Raw genomic sequence first — 16,344 nt, forward strand, 5'->3', positions numbered from 1 at the left:
TGTGCCAAGCATTATTTCAAGATATTCAAATATATTAACTTAATCGTGTAAAGCTGATCAAAACTAAGTAGATAGTGTTATTCCCTTTCTTGTGTATCTGTAGAGAAAACCAAGTCATGAATATGGAGTCACTCGCCCAAGATCTTGCTGCTAAAGTGTGGCAGAGCCAGAGACTGGGCGGAGATATGTTCAGTCTATGCTCATGACCGCTAAGCACACTTTCTCTCAATAAAAAAGCGATAGAATTAGTCTATAGTTTTTCTTCATCTCTTAGACACTGTTATTGTGATTTCCAGCCCTGACCCAAAAGCAACATTTGAAAAGATGGTTATAAATGACTCTGTTGAGTTTCATTCTTCACTGTCCCTTTAATGCCTGAAAGCATGATTTCTTTCTGTAGAAAGCAGAAGAAACCCCCTCACTCAAAGGCAGAATGACCTTGCTGGGGCTCTACTCTTCTTCTGAGAAAAAACATTCCCTACCTCCCCACTCTATTTGACATTAAAACATATTTTAAAAAGAAAAATATTCTCTCTTCCAGGTACTAACCAGGCCCCGACCCTGCTTCCTTCCAAGATCCGTTGAAATCAAGCATATTCAGGGTGGCATGGACACTGGTGGGGGGTGAGGGGGGGTGTAACATCAATAAGAGTACTAAACTTTACCTGTATGATGACCACTTATGTACCTAACCCTGTATTGTACCCCACATCTTTAAAATTAAAAAAAGACCACGTATGTACCTAACCCTGAAGTGTACCCCACACTTCTAAAATTAAAAAAAAAAAATTCCTTGGGCAAGATTGTTCTTGAAATTGTTCCACAACGGAGGTATAATATACTTACTGATTTTTGACAATGGGAGTTGGTATTCCTGTTTCATATCTGCCAATTTGGAAGTGATTAGTAGGAAGGAGGCAAAGTCCTTTGTGGTTTTCATGTTATGCTCAAATAAAGCATTTTTGAAATCCTTGGGGAGATCATCAAGGAACACCTAGAAGTCAAATATTTTTCAGAGATATCTGTATACCTTCTTTGAAAACTGAACCTTTGGAAGAAGAAAGGCAAAGAACATTGCAATACAAGTCTATGGCTATCTATTAATTCAAAAATACCATTATTTCATTTTTTTCACTGTTGAAATAGAGGTCAAGTTAATTTTTGGTTTTTATTTGGAGTGTAGACTAATACAACCCCTGTGGAAAACAGTTTGGCGACTCCTAAAAGATCTGAAAAGCAACCTTCCATATGACCCTGCAATCCCCCTACTAGGAATCTACCTGGAGGAACTCAAATTACTCTTTGAAAAAGATAACTGGGCTCGGTGGCTCAGCCTGTAATTCGCGCTTTGGGAGGTTGAGGTGAGTGGATTGCCTGAGCCCGCGGGTTCGAGATCTGCCTGGGCAACTTGGCGAGACCTCATCTCTACAATAAATAAATAAATAAATAAATAAATAAATAAATAAATAAATAAATAAATAAAAATCAGCTGGGCATGGTAGCACATGCCTGTAATTCCGGCTACTCGGAAGGCTGAGGCAGAAGGATTGCTGGAGCCCAGTGTGTCGAGGCCACAGTGGCCGGGAGCAGCCACTGCACTCCAGTCTGGGCGACAGAGTGAGACTCCAACTCAAAAAAAAAAAAAAAAAAAGAAAAAGAAAAGAAAAAGATACCTGCATATGCATGCTTATTGCAGACTTGTTCACAATGGCAAAAACATGGAACCAACCGTGCTGGCCATCAAAAGAGGACTGGTAAAAAAAAAATGTGGTACTTATACACGATGGAATATTACACAGCCATAAAGAAGGACGAAATTATAAACTTCACAGCAAGCTGGATGAACTTAGAAACTATAATACTGAGTGATCTATTGCAGAACTGAGTATCCCATGTTCTCATGCATAAGTGGACCTTGAACAATTATCGTAGTACTACAAGAATGGGATTGGCAATAGTGGGAAACTGCCCAGTGTCGGGGGCGGGGAGTAGAATTGGCAATGGTGGGAAACTGCCAGGGGAGGGAAGGGGGCATACCTCATCAACAAAGGTACCTGTATAATGAACATTTGTATAAGTAACTCTGAATTATACCCTTCATCTTTAAAATAAAAAATTTTATAATTTCCATCTTATTTCTTTTTTATCCCACATGTATTTAGAAATTAATTTGTTTTTTTTGGTATTGGAGTTTCACTCTGTCGCCCAGACTGGAGTGCAGTGGCACGCTCCTGGCCACGCAGCCTCGTCCTGCTGGGTTCAGAGATCCTTCCTCCTCAGCCGTCCAGGTAACCAGAACTACAGGCACCCGCTACCACGCCCAGCTAATTTTGGATGTATTGTAGAGACGAGGTCTTGCCAAGTTGCCCATGTGGGTCTCGAACCCGCTGGCTTAGGCAATCCACTTGCCTTGGCCTCCCAAAGTGCTGAGATTACAGGCTGAGCCACTGAGCCTGGCCTAGAAATTAATTTTTTTAATTTTCAGAAAATTGAGGTACTTCTGGCTTTTCTGGTTAGTGTTTACCCAGTACATATTTTTCGTCATCCTGTTTTAACCTTCTTGAGATTTTAAGCTCAGATGCAATTTGTGTAAATAGCATATACAGTCATATGTCATTTCATGACAAGGACACATTCTGAAAGATGTGATGCTCTATTTAGGCACTACTGTTATTGTGTGAACATCACATAGTGTAGACGATATATAGCCTATTACATACCTAGGCTGTATGTTGTAGCTTACTGGTCCTAAGCCACAAGCTTGTACGGCATGCTACTTAGCTGAATACTATAGGCAGCAGTAACTCAATGGCAAGTATTTGTGTATCTAAATATATCTAGACATAGAAAGGGTATAGTAAGAACACACTATTATAATCTTATGTGACCACCATTATATACGCAGTCTGTAATTGATGGAAATACTATCATGAATGCATGACTGTAGTTATATATATTTTAAGGTACAATCTGAAAAATATTAGTATTTATTAAGTTTACTAATACAATTTACTTGGTGTTTTTAGTAAAATTACATTGAATGTAACTGCATAGTTGAGTTTTCTGTCTTACTATTTGTTTTCTGTTTGGACCATCTATCATAAAGATGTTTAATATTTGGACTATCTATTATAGAGTCTTTTTCACTCAGTTTTTCCTTCTATTAACATTTATTTGTGCATTATTTCACTAGTCTTTTAGTTGTGACCTCAGCGGTTACACAATAAATCTTTGATCAGGTACAGTGGTTCATGCCTATAATTCCAGTGCTTTGGGACACTAAAGCGGGAGGATCACTTGAGACCAGGAGTTCAAGATCAACCTGCTTCTACAACAAATTAGAAAATCAGCTGGGTGTGGTAGCATGAGCCTTTAGTTCTAGTTTCTCGGGAAACTGAGGCAGGAGGATTACTTGAGCCCAGGACTTCAAGGCTGCAGTAAGCTATTAATAGAATTGCTAATACTGTCAAAACTTGAAAACATTCAAGTCTATTTAACCTTCTCAGCTCTTGCATAACAATTGTCATGAATTTTAGTTCTACGTATATTTCAAATTTTATAATACACTGCAATTCTTTTTATTTCCATCATCCCCAAATTTTTATTTTACACATCTTTTTTGCTTTCCTTTTAAAAAATTTTAGATTCGGGGGCTACACATGCATGTCCGTTCCATGGACATATTGTGTAGTGGTGGGGATTGGGTCTCAGGTGGCCCATTCCCTAGAGAGCGAACTTTGTACCATAGGTAACACTCACTAGAGAGATGCTCTGCCTATGCTAAATCCAATTTTCAACCAATGTCCAGAGTTGACAAATTCTCTGAGACAAGAACTATAGATGTGATACCATCTAACCCTGGTAAGGATGGCTATCATTACTAGGTCAAAAAACAGCAGACCCTGGTGCGGGTGCAGAGAAAAGGGAACCCTTCCACCCTGTTGGTGGGAGTGTAGGCTAGTTCAAGTTCTATGGAAAGCAGTGTGGCGATTCCTCAAAGGACTAAAAATGGACCTTCCATGTGATCCCGCAATCCCTTTCCTGGGACTATATCTGGAGGAACATAAATCGTGATACGAAAAAAGCTGCCTGCATACCGCATGTTTACCGCCACACTAGTCAAAATAGCAAAAACATGGAGCCAACCGTACTGCCCATCAAGACTGAATAAAGAAAATGTGATACATCTGGATGGTGGAGTATTACGTAAACATAAAGAAGCACAAAACCATGGACTCTGCAGCAAACTGGATGGAGTTGGAGACCATCATACTCAGTCATCTATCACAGAAACAAAGAACTGAATACTGCATGTTCTCACTTGTCAGTGAGCCCTGAACGTTAGTCACATCAGCAAAAGGGAGGGATCAGTAGTGACTGGACACTGCTAGGGGAGGGGAAGAAGCAAAGGGTAGGGAAGCATGAGAAAACACAGGGTAGCTGGTCCACTACCAGGGAGAATGAAGGTCAGTTAAAAGTCCAGACTTCACCGGCATGCAGCCTACTTAGTTAATCCTCACTTGTACCCTACATCGCTACAATGAAATGAAACAAAACAAATAAAAAATGATTTTTCTTTTGATAGATTTATAGAGGGAGACTTATGAATTATAGATTAAATGTCACGTTGGTTACAGAGAGAACAAATTATTCTACAAAACAGACGAACTCTCCTGTATTAATAAAACCCGACTGCTGCTGAATGATTTCTGGTGGGATCTATCTGCTTATTAAATGTTATCAGCATCACACATGTTACCTTTGACTGATAAAACTTGAATTTAGCATCTTGGAACTTTGGTAGAAGATGTCTTCTTCCGAAGAGATGTGCCAATACTAACACCAACTTTTCCATAACATCTTGAGAAAAATGTTTAGAGCCTATACAAAACAAGATATCTTCCTGTAAATGTGAAAAATGCAATTCTGTTTTTTAATATTAGATGAAATGCTGCACTGCATTTCATTCCACAGAAACTACAAAATTTTGTGAAAAATATAGCACCTGAGGAATCACCAACCCTGCTGGCAGTTTTCTTCGGTGCCTCTTTTTCATCCTTGTTACCTACGCTCTAGTTCAGATTCCAGTCATCCCAACCAAACATTGCCTTATCTCCTTATCTAGGTTTCTCTCATGTTTGTCTGTCTCCGGGGATGATCAGCTTACCCCAAGAACTGAATCACCATGTCTCCCACCTCCTCAAAAATTTCTGACGGCGTTTCAACACCTTTGGAACAAAATCTAACTTTCTTAGTTAGCATTTAAGGCTTTCCAAAATTCAGCCTACCAATAACCTCCCAGTCTTATCTGCCTGTCTTCCTTTCCTGACATTCCTACTCAAGTATCATCTGTTTGAGTTAATCTATACCTCACAACACATGAGCATTATGTTGTAGTGGCTAAAAAAAAAAATGCTATGTTTAATAACGGTCTTCAGAGTCAGACTACTTATATTTGAATATTGCTTCCGACTTATTTTAAGCATGAGACCATGGCCATTGATTTAATGTTTCGCTCTGTCATTTCCCCATTTACAAAATGATGCTGGTCGTATTATCTCCTTCATAAAGTTACTCAATATTCTGTATCCTCTTTATAACCACATACGCCCACCCACCCCCATATCAATAAACAAATGTACACTCCCTGCTGCCTGAAATTACTTCTCCTCTTACAGAACATTGGGGTGGGCAGAGTTTTCTGGTAATCAAATTTCACAGGACAGCGCCTATTCAGAGCACAGACTATTATGCAAAGCAGAGTGTGCCTATCAAATAATGATAGAAAATAAGATAAAGTAAGGCTGTGAAAGGTAGTGCATTTAACAGGCACTAGGAAACAAAACAACTTTAAGCACAAATATTATAAGATGGAAACACTACTTTAGGGGCACTACATAAGAGATGCACTGTTTAAATGTAAAAATCAGAGGATTTTAACAAAAATTGTGCTAAATGAAATTTATTTTAAAATTTATGTGATGTGGACAAAAATATGTTTAGGGAAAAACCCTTTTAAATTATGCAATAAATATAATATTAGCTATTACGGTATACTACACTATAATATTCAAAGCAAATAGGATTAGATGAGAATATTCATAAATATTAACAATAATTAACTGCGGATATTATAATTATGAGTAATTTCAAATTTCAACTTAATGTTTTTCTATGTCTTTTTTCCAGGATGCATGCACATTTAGTTAGAAGAAAATATTTTCTAATGATTGTATATTATTTAATATGTTCTTAATCCCAGAGGCAAGAAATCAGTAAAGTTAATACTCTGGAGAAGCTGACATTTTAAAATAGATGCCACAAAATATGGCTGTCTCTCATATAATCTATATTAGTAGGTATTTAATTTTATTTAGAGATCTGTAAATTATCTACATATTAACTGTATTTATTTATTTCATAGGAAAAATATTCCTGAAGTGCTAGCTTTCTACAAATATGTTGCTATTTTTTGAATACACACACACACACACACACACACACACACACACACACACACGTATGTGTAGTCCAAGTATATATGGAAAAAAAAATAAAACCTCAAGCTTACCTTCCCTAGTTGGCTGACAGAGATCATGGAAAAGGCCTCTTACAAGAAAACTGACAAAAACAAAATTAGAAGGTTCGTGATAATGCAAATGGGATACAAGTCCAGCAAACCCCATTGGATTACCTTCTTGATCTAAATAGCCCTAAAGAACAAAAAACAATTTATTAGCTCATCTCAACTTACCACATAATTAATAGGCAACTTATTACCAGTTTAAAATAGTATTTTATGACAATATAAGTAAGATTCATAACTATTATCTGCCCCAATTTGATAATTATATTATTTATAAGTAATATTAATCATTGGATAAAACCTACTAGAGACTATCGTTAGTTCAGCATGGTAAGAAATCTAGACAGTAGCAATCTTCTTTCACAAAAAAGCAAAGTACAATAATCTATACCTCCTTCACGAGCAGCTGCAGAGAAAACAAGAAGTAAAGTTTTAACATCTCCATTACTGTGGGTTGTTTGAAGGACAGCAATGAATGCTTTAGCACTGATAGCACCTAAAAATAAAAAGTACTTTTAATCACACAGAGTAAGGGTGAATAATTTACAAATACAATAGATATGATGCACATCTAGTATACCACAAAGATACCAGCAATATGTAAGATCCAACCTGATTTCATATTATTTGTTTTACAGGGCTTTTACACAGCACATCCTTCTTAAAATAGAGCATAGAAACAGAACAGTCAGAAATGAAACATATCACCAAACAGTCTGATAATAAATGCCATTCCAGTTTAAGAGCCTATAGCTCTTGAATTGTTCCGGAAGGACAGAAAGAGATATTATCCCACGTCCTGCAGCATTGCTGCAAAAACAATGGAACTCGGTTGATTTAAACCAAAGTAATACAAATATTGCTTGGTTTCGAGTGTAAAACAGCACTGAAATTAACATGTCTTTCAACTTCTCAGTAAAATGTCTATAAAATTCCCGTTAAAAAATCGGCGCCATCACCAAGATTTAGGCTTAGCTGTCTTTAGGCCTGAGAGTTTCTAGAACCTAGAAAGAATCTCTGTTTACAGTGAGGCCAAGGGACTAGGTAAAAGGAAGGAAGAAAAGGGGACAGGGAGGGGGACGGGGTGGACTGGTGGAGGGAGGGAGGCAGGGAAGCCGGGATGGGGGAGAGGGAAGGAAGGGAAAAGGGGTGTCCTCTCCATCGCCTTACACTGGGGCGATACATGTTTGAGGGTACCGAAAATGGTCTTATTTACAATCTCTTCCCCCTCTCATGCTGCATTTATTCAGAATTGGTGGCCACCATCAGAAAACAGCAGGTAGCAGGGGCGAGGAACTCATGGTGGTTCACTCTAACCACAGAGGTGTAGAACCCATAATTAAAGTCTTGCTAAGATAGTAAGAATCCTTATAACATTGCGTGCTCTTGACATACAATGACATTCATAGGATCAGTGTGTCAGGAAGCCTGGCAGAGTAGGGGAAATGACTTTTCAGATCAGAAAACTATACAGAGATAAAGATCGGCTAAATATTAATATTTGGATGAAAACTATTCATCCAGCCTCAGATTTGAAAGGGTATTTGAACAGCACGTCAGTGGACAGAGCGAAGCCAGAGGAAATTTCATAGACTTGATTGCTTGGCAAATCACCAGATTTGGATAGATGTATCGCCATTCAAAAGTGAGGAAGCACAAAAACCCACAACAGATTTATTCTTTTTAAGAAAATTGGTCATCTTCCTAAAATTATTCAGTCATGCTGTCATTACTTGTTGAATGTGTATACCAGCAAATAAGACAAATAAACATGATGGGCCTTAGGCTGCTTACATTCTAGTGGGGGAATATAGAGAACATAAATAAAAACATGATAGAGCTAGGAAGACAGAGAGACAGATGATAAATCATAGATAGATATAGTTAGCTAGATGGATGGTAGATAGAGAGGTCTGATGCTGCGCAAGGAAGGACTAGTACTATGTACAACCGGATAAGGAACATTACGACGCTGCAGGCAAGGGAAACATTCACAGTTCAGTAAAAGCACACACAGTGGATGAGGAAAACCCACGAATAGTTGGTGCTCATCAGAACTGGGGGTTTTCAACAGTGGGGGTAAGGCTTCTTTGGATTCCACCTCAGAAGATGGAAAGTAGAGAAAAAGGGAGCAAGCGGCTGGGTCTCCAGCCTCAAACCCAGCCTCCGCCAGAAAAAGTCTGCTTTGGTCTCCTTTGTTTACCTAAAATTTCACATAATACTTTTTTTGGATCAAAGAATCTAGGGGAAAAAACTTCCACATAGACTATACTTTAAATACTTTTACCACACAGTTACTAAGTGATCAAAATGCTCTCTTTTTTGAAGAGGACACTGGTTTTTATGAGAGAGAGAGAGAGAGAGAGAGAGAGAGAGAGAGAGAGAGAGAGAGAGAGAGAGCTGTCCTACAAAAATTGTTTCCTGTATGAAGCAAAAAAAAAAAAAATTGTTTTGAAAAATGGTCTGTTATCCTTAATGGGTGCCAAATGATACAGCTTCTGTGAGACAAGGCGCAACAGCCTATGGTACGTAGACAACAGGTATTGACATTACAAAAAAAAAAATCATTATGATATGAAAGAGTGATGAAGTAGCAAAGCGTTTCGGGAGAACTAAAAGCCCAGCAAGAGCAAAACTGACACACTGAAGAGCTGCATCGGTGATGTGAAGACAAGCATCATATCTTTTCACAATGAAGAAAAAGACAGCAATGGAGAACAAAGAAGGGGGTTTCAACCTAAAAATTATAACTTTTCCTGAAAAAGCAACTGAACAATTACAGCAGAAGCACATACAGCAGATACACTTTGAGAAAATCTTTTCTTAGTTTGAAAAATATCTGAGCATTGCACAACAGTATGAATGCACTTAATGTTACTAAACGATCTTTAAAATGGTTAAAATCGTAAATTTTATGTGGTGTGTATTTCACCACAATAAAAAAACTGGAGCATGAAGATTGAAAGGTCTCATATAATAACTTAAACATCAATCTTTAAAAGGGCCCACAAAATAGAAAATCCTGGGAAAAACCATTTGAAATAGAATAAGAAAAAGAATCATATAATTTCAAAGACAGAGAAAAAAAAATCAAATAAACTGCAGGAGAACAGAAACTAACATGGCTCCTCTAACGAGACTCCAAAGGTGTCTGCTCTTGTGTGACACTAAGTGCCAGAAGGTAACGAAGCAACCTTGATGTGATGATTGAAGAACTTACGGCAAGAATGTCATGCCCACATTCGAGTCTTACATGTGAGAAGGTCTTCTCAATTATACCAGGGCGAAAAAAAAAAAAAAAGAATGAACCAACCAGATAACAGTTTTAAAAAAATAGTAAGCCTTGTTAGAAAATGCACTCTTCTCTCCAGAGAGGTGAAAATTAAAAACTCAAGACCGGGGAAGTTTTGGTCTAAAATTATGTATGTCTGCTCTATAAGACCAGTCAACTTATCATGGGAACAGGAAGAATCCTTACCTCAGGAAATAGTATCTGATTTACAGGAGCATCCTGAGCAATATGCAAAAACAGGGAAGAGCAGGTGCTTTTGACAGTGTATCTTCATAAAAATGAAAATCGAATTATTTAATCATGAATCTTAAATCTCTTATTTTGGGATTGGACACAAAATATCTCAGCAACATACATCAGGAAAAGTTTACAATCATATTTTGAAGTCCAATTACACATAACTATATCAGGGTTTAAAAGCCAAATGCACACTCATGCCTAGAAAAATGTTTGAAAAAAACACCAAAACACCAAACAAACAAACAAACACCACCAAAATGTGATTCTTTTTAGGTAGTGGGATCAAGCATGAGTCCTTTTTTTCACTCAACATTCTGCATTTCCCTAAATTCTTTAATGAATTTTTTTCTCAGTGAAACATACACTTTTTTAAAACTACAAAATCATAAAAACAAACATTTAGTTTCTAAATGGTAGAAACAGGGATCTAACCCAGATCTTTATAAATTCATAGCCAGAACCCTCAACTACTATAGGACAAGGCTTATCACACTGAGAACAGTAACCCTGGGTGACTTCCAGTGCCCATTCAGCCAAGTTCCATGTTCAATAGTGGAAGCAAACAAAAACAGTTATTCTTCTTCCTTAGTGACCCCCAGGCTACAGACTTCTAAAAAGAACGGCGGGCCTGACTCCCAGCAGCCCAGTGATGGAGACTGAGTCTCAGACCGCGTCTGGCACGGTACCTTGGCCTCGCTGTCCTCTGGGTCGTCTCCCTTAGAAGCCAGCAGCATGAGTCGCAGAATCAGGGTAATGCTGAGGGGGAACTGTCCTCTCAGCTCAGGAACGTTGGATTTTATGAGTTTTTCTACTTTGGGCAATGGGATATCAAAGAAATACACATCTCCCATCAGGTCTTGACCTCGTCTTCCAGCGCGACCAGACATCTGGAAACGGTAGAGTCACAATGTGAAACTTCCCTAACTACTTTTACTAGCACAATGTGAGAATTGAGCCTTTTGCGTGGGTTTGAAGCAAGACGTTGTGCATATGTCCCACGATTAACTAACTGAAATCAATATCCCACTACACAGTGCTTAGGAAATTTACCACAGTTGAGACAGAACTGAAAAATGAGTTATTTGTCATGTCTATGTACTTATTTCATTCTTATGTACTTAGTTGTACTAGGCATTTGTATAATGTTATACAGAAGAAACAAAGAACAACTACCGCAAGAGACTGATTTCACTGTCACTTGCAACTAAAGTCTGATTTACTACTTTTCTCTCCTTCTCTATCTCCTGTCTTTCATCCCTTTCCTTCCTGCCGTCTCTCACACACACATGTGTTGAGTTGCAAATCACAAAAAAAAGTTGTGCACAAATAGAGGAAATACACGACTGAGATAAAATTCAGAAGTTGCTTGTAAAAAAAAAAAAAAGAAAGTCAAAAATAAACTCTTTACAGAGGCTGTAGTAATTCTCACTTTTAAGTGCTTAGATTGTGCTAAGGCATTGGGGATGTAAGAACCGTGTCCATAGATGAAACAACCAGAAAGTGGAAGATTCAGGATTCAAACCCTGGCATTTAGATTCTCAAGTCCACCATCCCAAATATCAAAAGACTCCAGCTCCAGAACCCCAAATAAAAGATCCCCAAAGATGAGACAGGAGGAGAGAGTTCATACAGGGTGTAGCAGCAGGGGTGGAAATGAAACAGGAGCTGGTGACGTGGTGGGATGTTATACTGGCCTGTGAGGAGGATAAAGAGTGTTTAGAGAGAAAGGGAGAGAAAGCTAAAAACTTGACTGTTGGGTGACATATCTAAATTTGATGCTGCCGAAGAAATAATCATCAAATATTTCTGAGGAGGCAAGCAATATAAAGACAACCTATGCTGTGTGCAGGACACAGAATAAGGAGAGCCAACAACCTAGCACACTGCTAAAAGAATGTACAGTGGAAGATGGCGGGTACAAAAATCGCAAGGCAAAAATTCAAATGCCACGACAGGAAAGTCACAAAGTGAGCTTGGCAAGGGATTGTGTGTCAGGAGCAAAGAAGAGGGATGCACTAAAGATAACTCCGGACTGCAAAATCTTGTGCACAGCAAATGTGTCCTGAGCACCTTTGATGTATATCTTTCTTGCAAATGTTGTGGAATATCGATTGCCACCCATTTTCTGGAGGCAGGAAAGGAGAATCAGGCAGGTTAGATGTCTCATCCAAGGTCACACGTCTGGTGAGTGGGAGTCACAAAATCCCAAACTCATGTGCTTTCCACTATACTATGGCTAAAAGTGATAGTCAGACATGGACGAATGCCATGCCGTGTTACCATCAATTGCAGTATGTTTGCAAACGAAAGGTTAACTTTCTTCTTACTATGTTATGGTCATATTTTAACAATACAGTATGCAAGTTTGTACATATTGCAATACCTGTCTGTAATTTAAAGCATCCAGATAGACTGAATTCTGAGCAAAAACCACAGATTTACAAGGCATATTGATTCCTAAAGCAAGTGTTCCAGTAGCTGTCACCACCTAGAAAGAGAATAAAGCAATTACTTTATAAAATAGCATTTTGATGGGATGTAAGTATTCCCTGCCATATAGTTGCTGAAAGATGCCTTGGACTTCAATTATACCCCAGTGGGAAAGCTAAAGAAATGAGGCATATTGGTATTCCTGCTAATTCACAAACACACAGTTTGCACAGACTATTCTTCCCTCTTTGTCTGCTCAAATGTCCCGGAGGGATTTTTTAGAAACCACATCTGAAACCAGCATCCCTGCTATCATTATCTTTCTCCGTTCTACATTATTTTTTTTCATGGCATTATTGACTACCACAACAAAACTACATGTATGTGCTCAATTGTCCCATACTAGACTCCAAGCGCCATTGGCCATTGTATCCTCAGCACCAAGGACAGTAACTGCCACCTGATAGGTATTCAGCAACTCTTCTAAAATACATTATCGGACACAAAATTTGTTTATGATCAAGTGATATCATTTTTTACAGACCCACTTCTGGGCAATTATCCATTTCATCTGCTAAAATTTGTAGAGATTATACCAGTGGAAATAACATATCATAGCAAGAAAATAAAAATAAAGTGCTGTTTTTCAGATGGAAATAGTAGACACTGGGCGCTCCAAAAGGGGTGAAGGTTGAAAGGTTAGCTACTGGATACAACGTTCAACATTTGAATGACAGGCTCACAAGGTGCCTAATTCCCACAATCGTGCAGCATACCCCTGTAACAAGCAGGCACATGCACCTGCTGAATCTGAACTGAATAAATGATGAAAATACTATGGAACATTTAAACAGTTCACGTTTCCTTCCCTAAATTGTACTGATAACCAGCCAGGAAAGGAGAAGGACAAGCACTAAAGTTTGCTCAGATGATTCAGCCTTTTGCTCATCTTTCACGTAATGCTGGGTATTTATAAGCATCCTCTCTTTCTTTTTATGCTGGTTATTATATATGCCATTGTGAGTGTCTGTCTTTTAAGTATATGGAGTGATGTTCTCATACTATTCTGTAAGTGAAATCTACATATCTGTAAAAATGCAGCACACCGTTTACTAGCGTTTGGAATCTAAAGTTTAAAAACAAGAGCACAAATGGAGAAAACAAGAACATGAAATTCAGAAAACAACTAGGATGAACACCTTTTTAAAAATGTGTTCTCGGGTACCTGCACAATGAATTTTCCACGCCTAACCCTGAAATGTAGCCCACAATTTTAAAATTCAAAATTTCAAAAAGGGCTCTCTATAAAATGCTATCACTATGTCCATAGCACCTCTTCCAAGGTGATCTAGCTATTCATTCAGTTACTAATAGTAACTGAGCAACTGCTATTTAACAGACACTTCTTTAGACACAGGTGCTGATCAAAAGGGGTGTGTGCCTTTCTTCTTTCAATTCATGATCATGCAGAAAACGTTCCCTTTGGTTATCAACCTTTAAAATAAATAAATCAGTTGCTATGAGTTTAGAGAAAAGCTAAGCAAAGTTGTTCGTGATCCATCGTGCTTTTTCCAGATAATAGAATTATGATTTAACTGCAGTATTAGATTTTTCTCAATATTTAGCTTAAGATTAAAAAAAAATCCTGCCTAGTCTCTCAGCCTCTCTCTCTCATTTAATGCATGTCATACAAAATTGAATATGAATAATTTTTAAAAATCAGAATCCATTTTTAAATATTACTCAAGATCCAAATTTACTTGGAAATTATATAAACCCTCCCTATGACTTTATCTGGACTAGTCCCATGCACCTCATAGGACACACTAAACAAAACATAACAAGGGTTTGGCTTGAAAGTTAGTTAAGTTAATCTCCCTCCTGTCTGCTATCAGTGACAGGAAAGAGAACATTTAGGAGTGAACCATCTACTGAGGCAGGGAGTAGACCCTAAAGATGCAATATATCCTTGCTCTCATTTCAGCTATTATATTATGTCAAGAAAAGATCTAACTAAAACTCTATCATAAGTGTCCTTGAAGCCCATGAAATTATGTCTGTACCCGAAATTACTTCAACAGTTCACAAAATTCCCTAAATATTATAAATAAAAAAGCAAAGAGTTGTGCCCAAATCAGCATCGATACATTTCATGGTGAAGTATTTTAAAAAGTATCTGTTTAGGAAATATTTTTATTCTCATGAAAAAGAGATAAAGTGAATGGTACACTTCAAACTTCCATCCCCAATTAAATGAGATGAGGTTATGCAGTCATATCATTTTTTTAAAAAGAAAAATACAGAGTTATGTGAGGAAAAAAGATGATTGTATTCTTTACTTTTCACGAATATTCAGCTTGAGACAGTCACAGATTCTATTTTTAGAATGAAAAGGTTTACCTACCCGAATAAACCCTTTCCTGAAGAGAATTTCAACTAGTTGTTTTGCTTTGGCGCTCATGGCACTGTGATGGTATCCGATACCCCTTAGGGCCAGGGCTTTCAGTTCCGCACCTTTCCTTTCAAATCTGACTCGGTCAAACACTAACCGCAAAGTCTGAAAGAAGCAGCAATTTAGGATTTGTGGGCTTTTCTTATATAATTTTAATTTAAACCATAATAAAAATGCTGAAATGAACATAACCCGCATACCACATAATAATTTGACCCAATGTTTGAAACTGACTCTGTATGAGTTCAAAGGACATTTTTACGGCAGCCACAGCAACTACGAGGAAAATCTTCCCAATTCTTCGAAAAGACAGTCTCCAGCAGTCTTACCTCACTTACGGGGTGAAAGTCCTGACAAAGTGGCAGATAAGATATCCAGGGGAAGTGTGAGTGCAGGGGGGAGGTCAGTGAGCTTCTGGGGTCTTGGGAGCTCTCCCCAGACAGAGACACACTTCTCCAAGAAGGTCGAGCAGGTCCCTTACCCTGGCCAGGGTGTGCGTGCTTCCTGCTGCAAATGGCGCACACATGGCCTTAAAAATGTTGATGTCTTAAAGAGGAAATTCAGTTGGATCCAGATTATATGTGCAAAGACAAATGCTGTGTATGGTGAGCGGGGAGAGGCAATATATCCCAGATCAAAAGGCTGGTTAGCGGTCGCTTCAATTGCATAGTCATTCGCCCAGTGGAATATCAAAGACCATGCGATGATGATATAAATACACAGTTATGGTAGATGAAGAGACCATGAGGTTTGCAAAGGAAGGTATACAATAGAATGAATATACACATACACAGTGTGCAGTTCCAGGTAAACAAGACGAAAGCTACATCTGTTATATCAGGGTGGTGATTATTTCTGAGTGATAGCACTGTTGCTATTATTACTAATTTGTATTTTCAACTTTGTCCACCATAAGCATGATAATTTGCGTTGAAAAAAGATCTCAAGGAAGAACTAGCATACCACTTTTAGAGATTCCAAGGCCTCTTTGGTGGAATGAGTTAGCTGTAATATAGAAAGCCTCTTATTTTGGGAAATTCTGTGAACAGTATTTAAACTACAAATGGCTACAGACCAAATTTTCATGATATGTGAAGAGTAAAACGTTTCTAGAGGAAGTCAAAGCAAACATTTAGTATGTTTATATTGCATGCATTTTCTTGCGTCGGAGCCAGGGAGTTATACGGGAGCACTGAAAAATTCATGGAAGTTTTCTTTTCCCCTCCTGGCAAAAATGCTGTGGCCGAAAGTAGGCAATAGTTATCATCACTATGCTATTTTCTTTCTTTTTTTTTGAGTTGGAGCCTCACTCGGTCGCCCAGACTGGAGTGCAGTGGCCGCTCC

General features: G+C 38.2%; 1 protein-coding gene across 1 annotated transcript in view; it reads right to left on the reverse strand.

Moving 5' to 3' along the window:
- Window positions 1–16,344, reverse strand: part of LOC103267431 (probable ATP-dependent RNA helicase DDX60) — a 42,735-nt gene that overhangs the window by 12,300 nt on the left and 14,091 nt on the right. Inside the window, 7 exon segments of the mRNA XM_008065025.1 lie at window positions 847–994; window positions 4,760–4,881; window positions 6,572–6,713; window positions 6,978–7,082; window positions 10,805–11,005; window positions 12,502–12,606; window positions 14,953–15,105. Of these exon segments, the coding sequence (XP_008063216.1) occupies window positions 847–994; window positions 4,760–4,881; window positions 6,572–6,713; window positions 6,978–7,082; window positions 10,805–11,005; window positions 12,502–12,606; window positions 14,953–15,105 (976 nt within the window).

The sequence above is a fragment of the Carlito syrichta genome, unplaced genomic scaffold, assembly GCF_000164805.1.
Source record: "Carlito syrichta isolate Samal-C Ts95f unplaced genomic scaffold, Tarsius_syrichta-2.0.1 Scaffold308134, whole genome shotgun sequence".
Classification (NCBI taxonomy): Eukaryota; Metazoa; Chordata; class Mammalia; order Primates; family Tarsiidae; genus Carlito; species Carlito syrichta.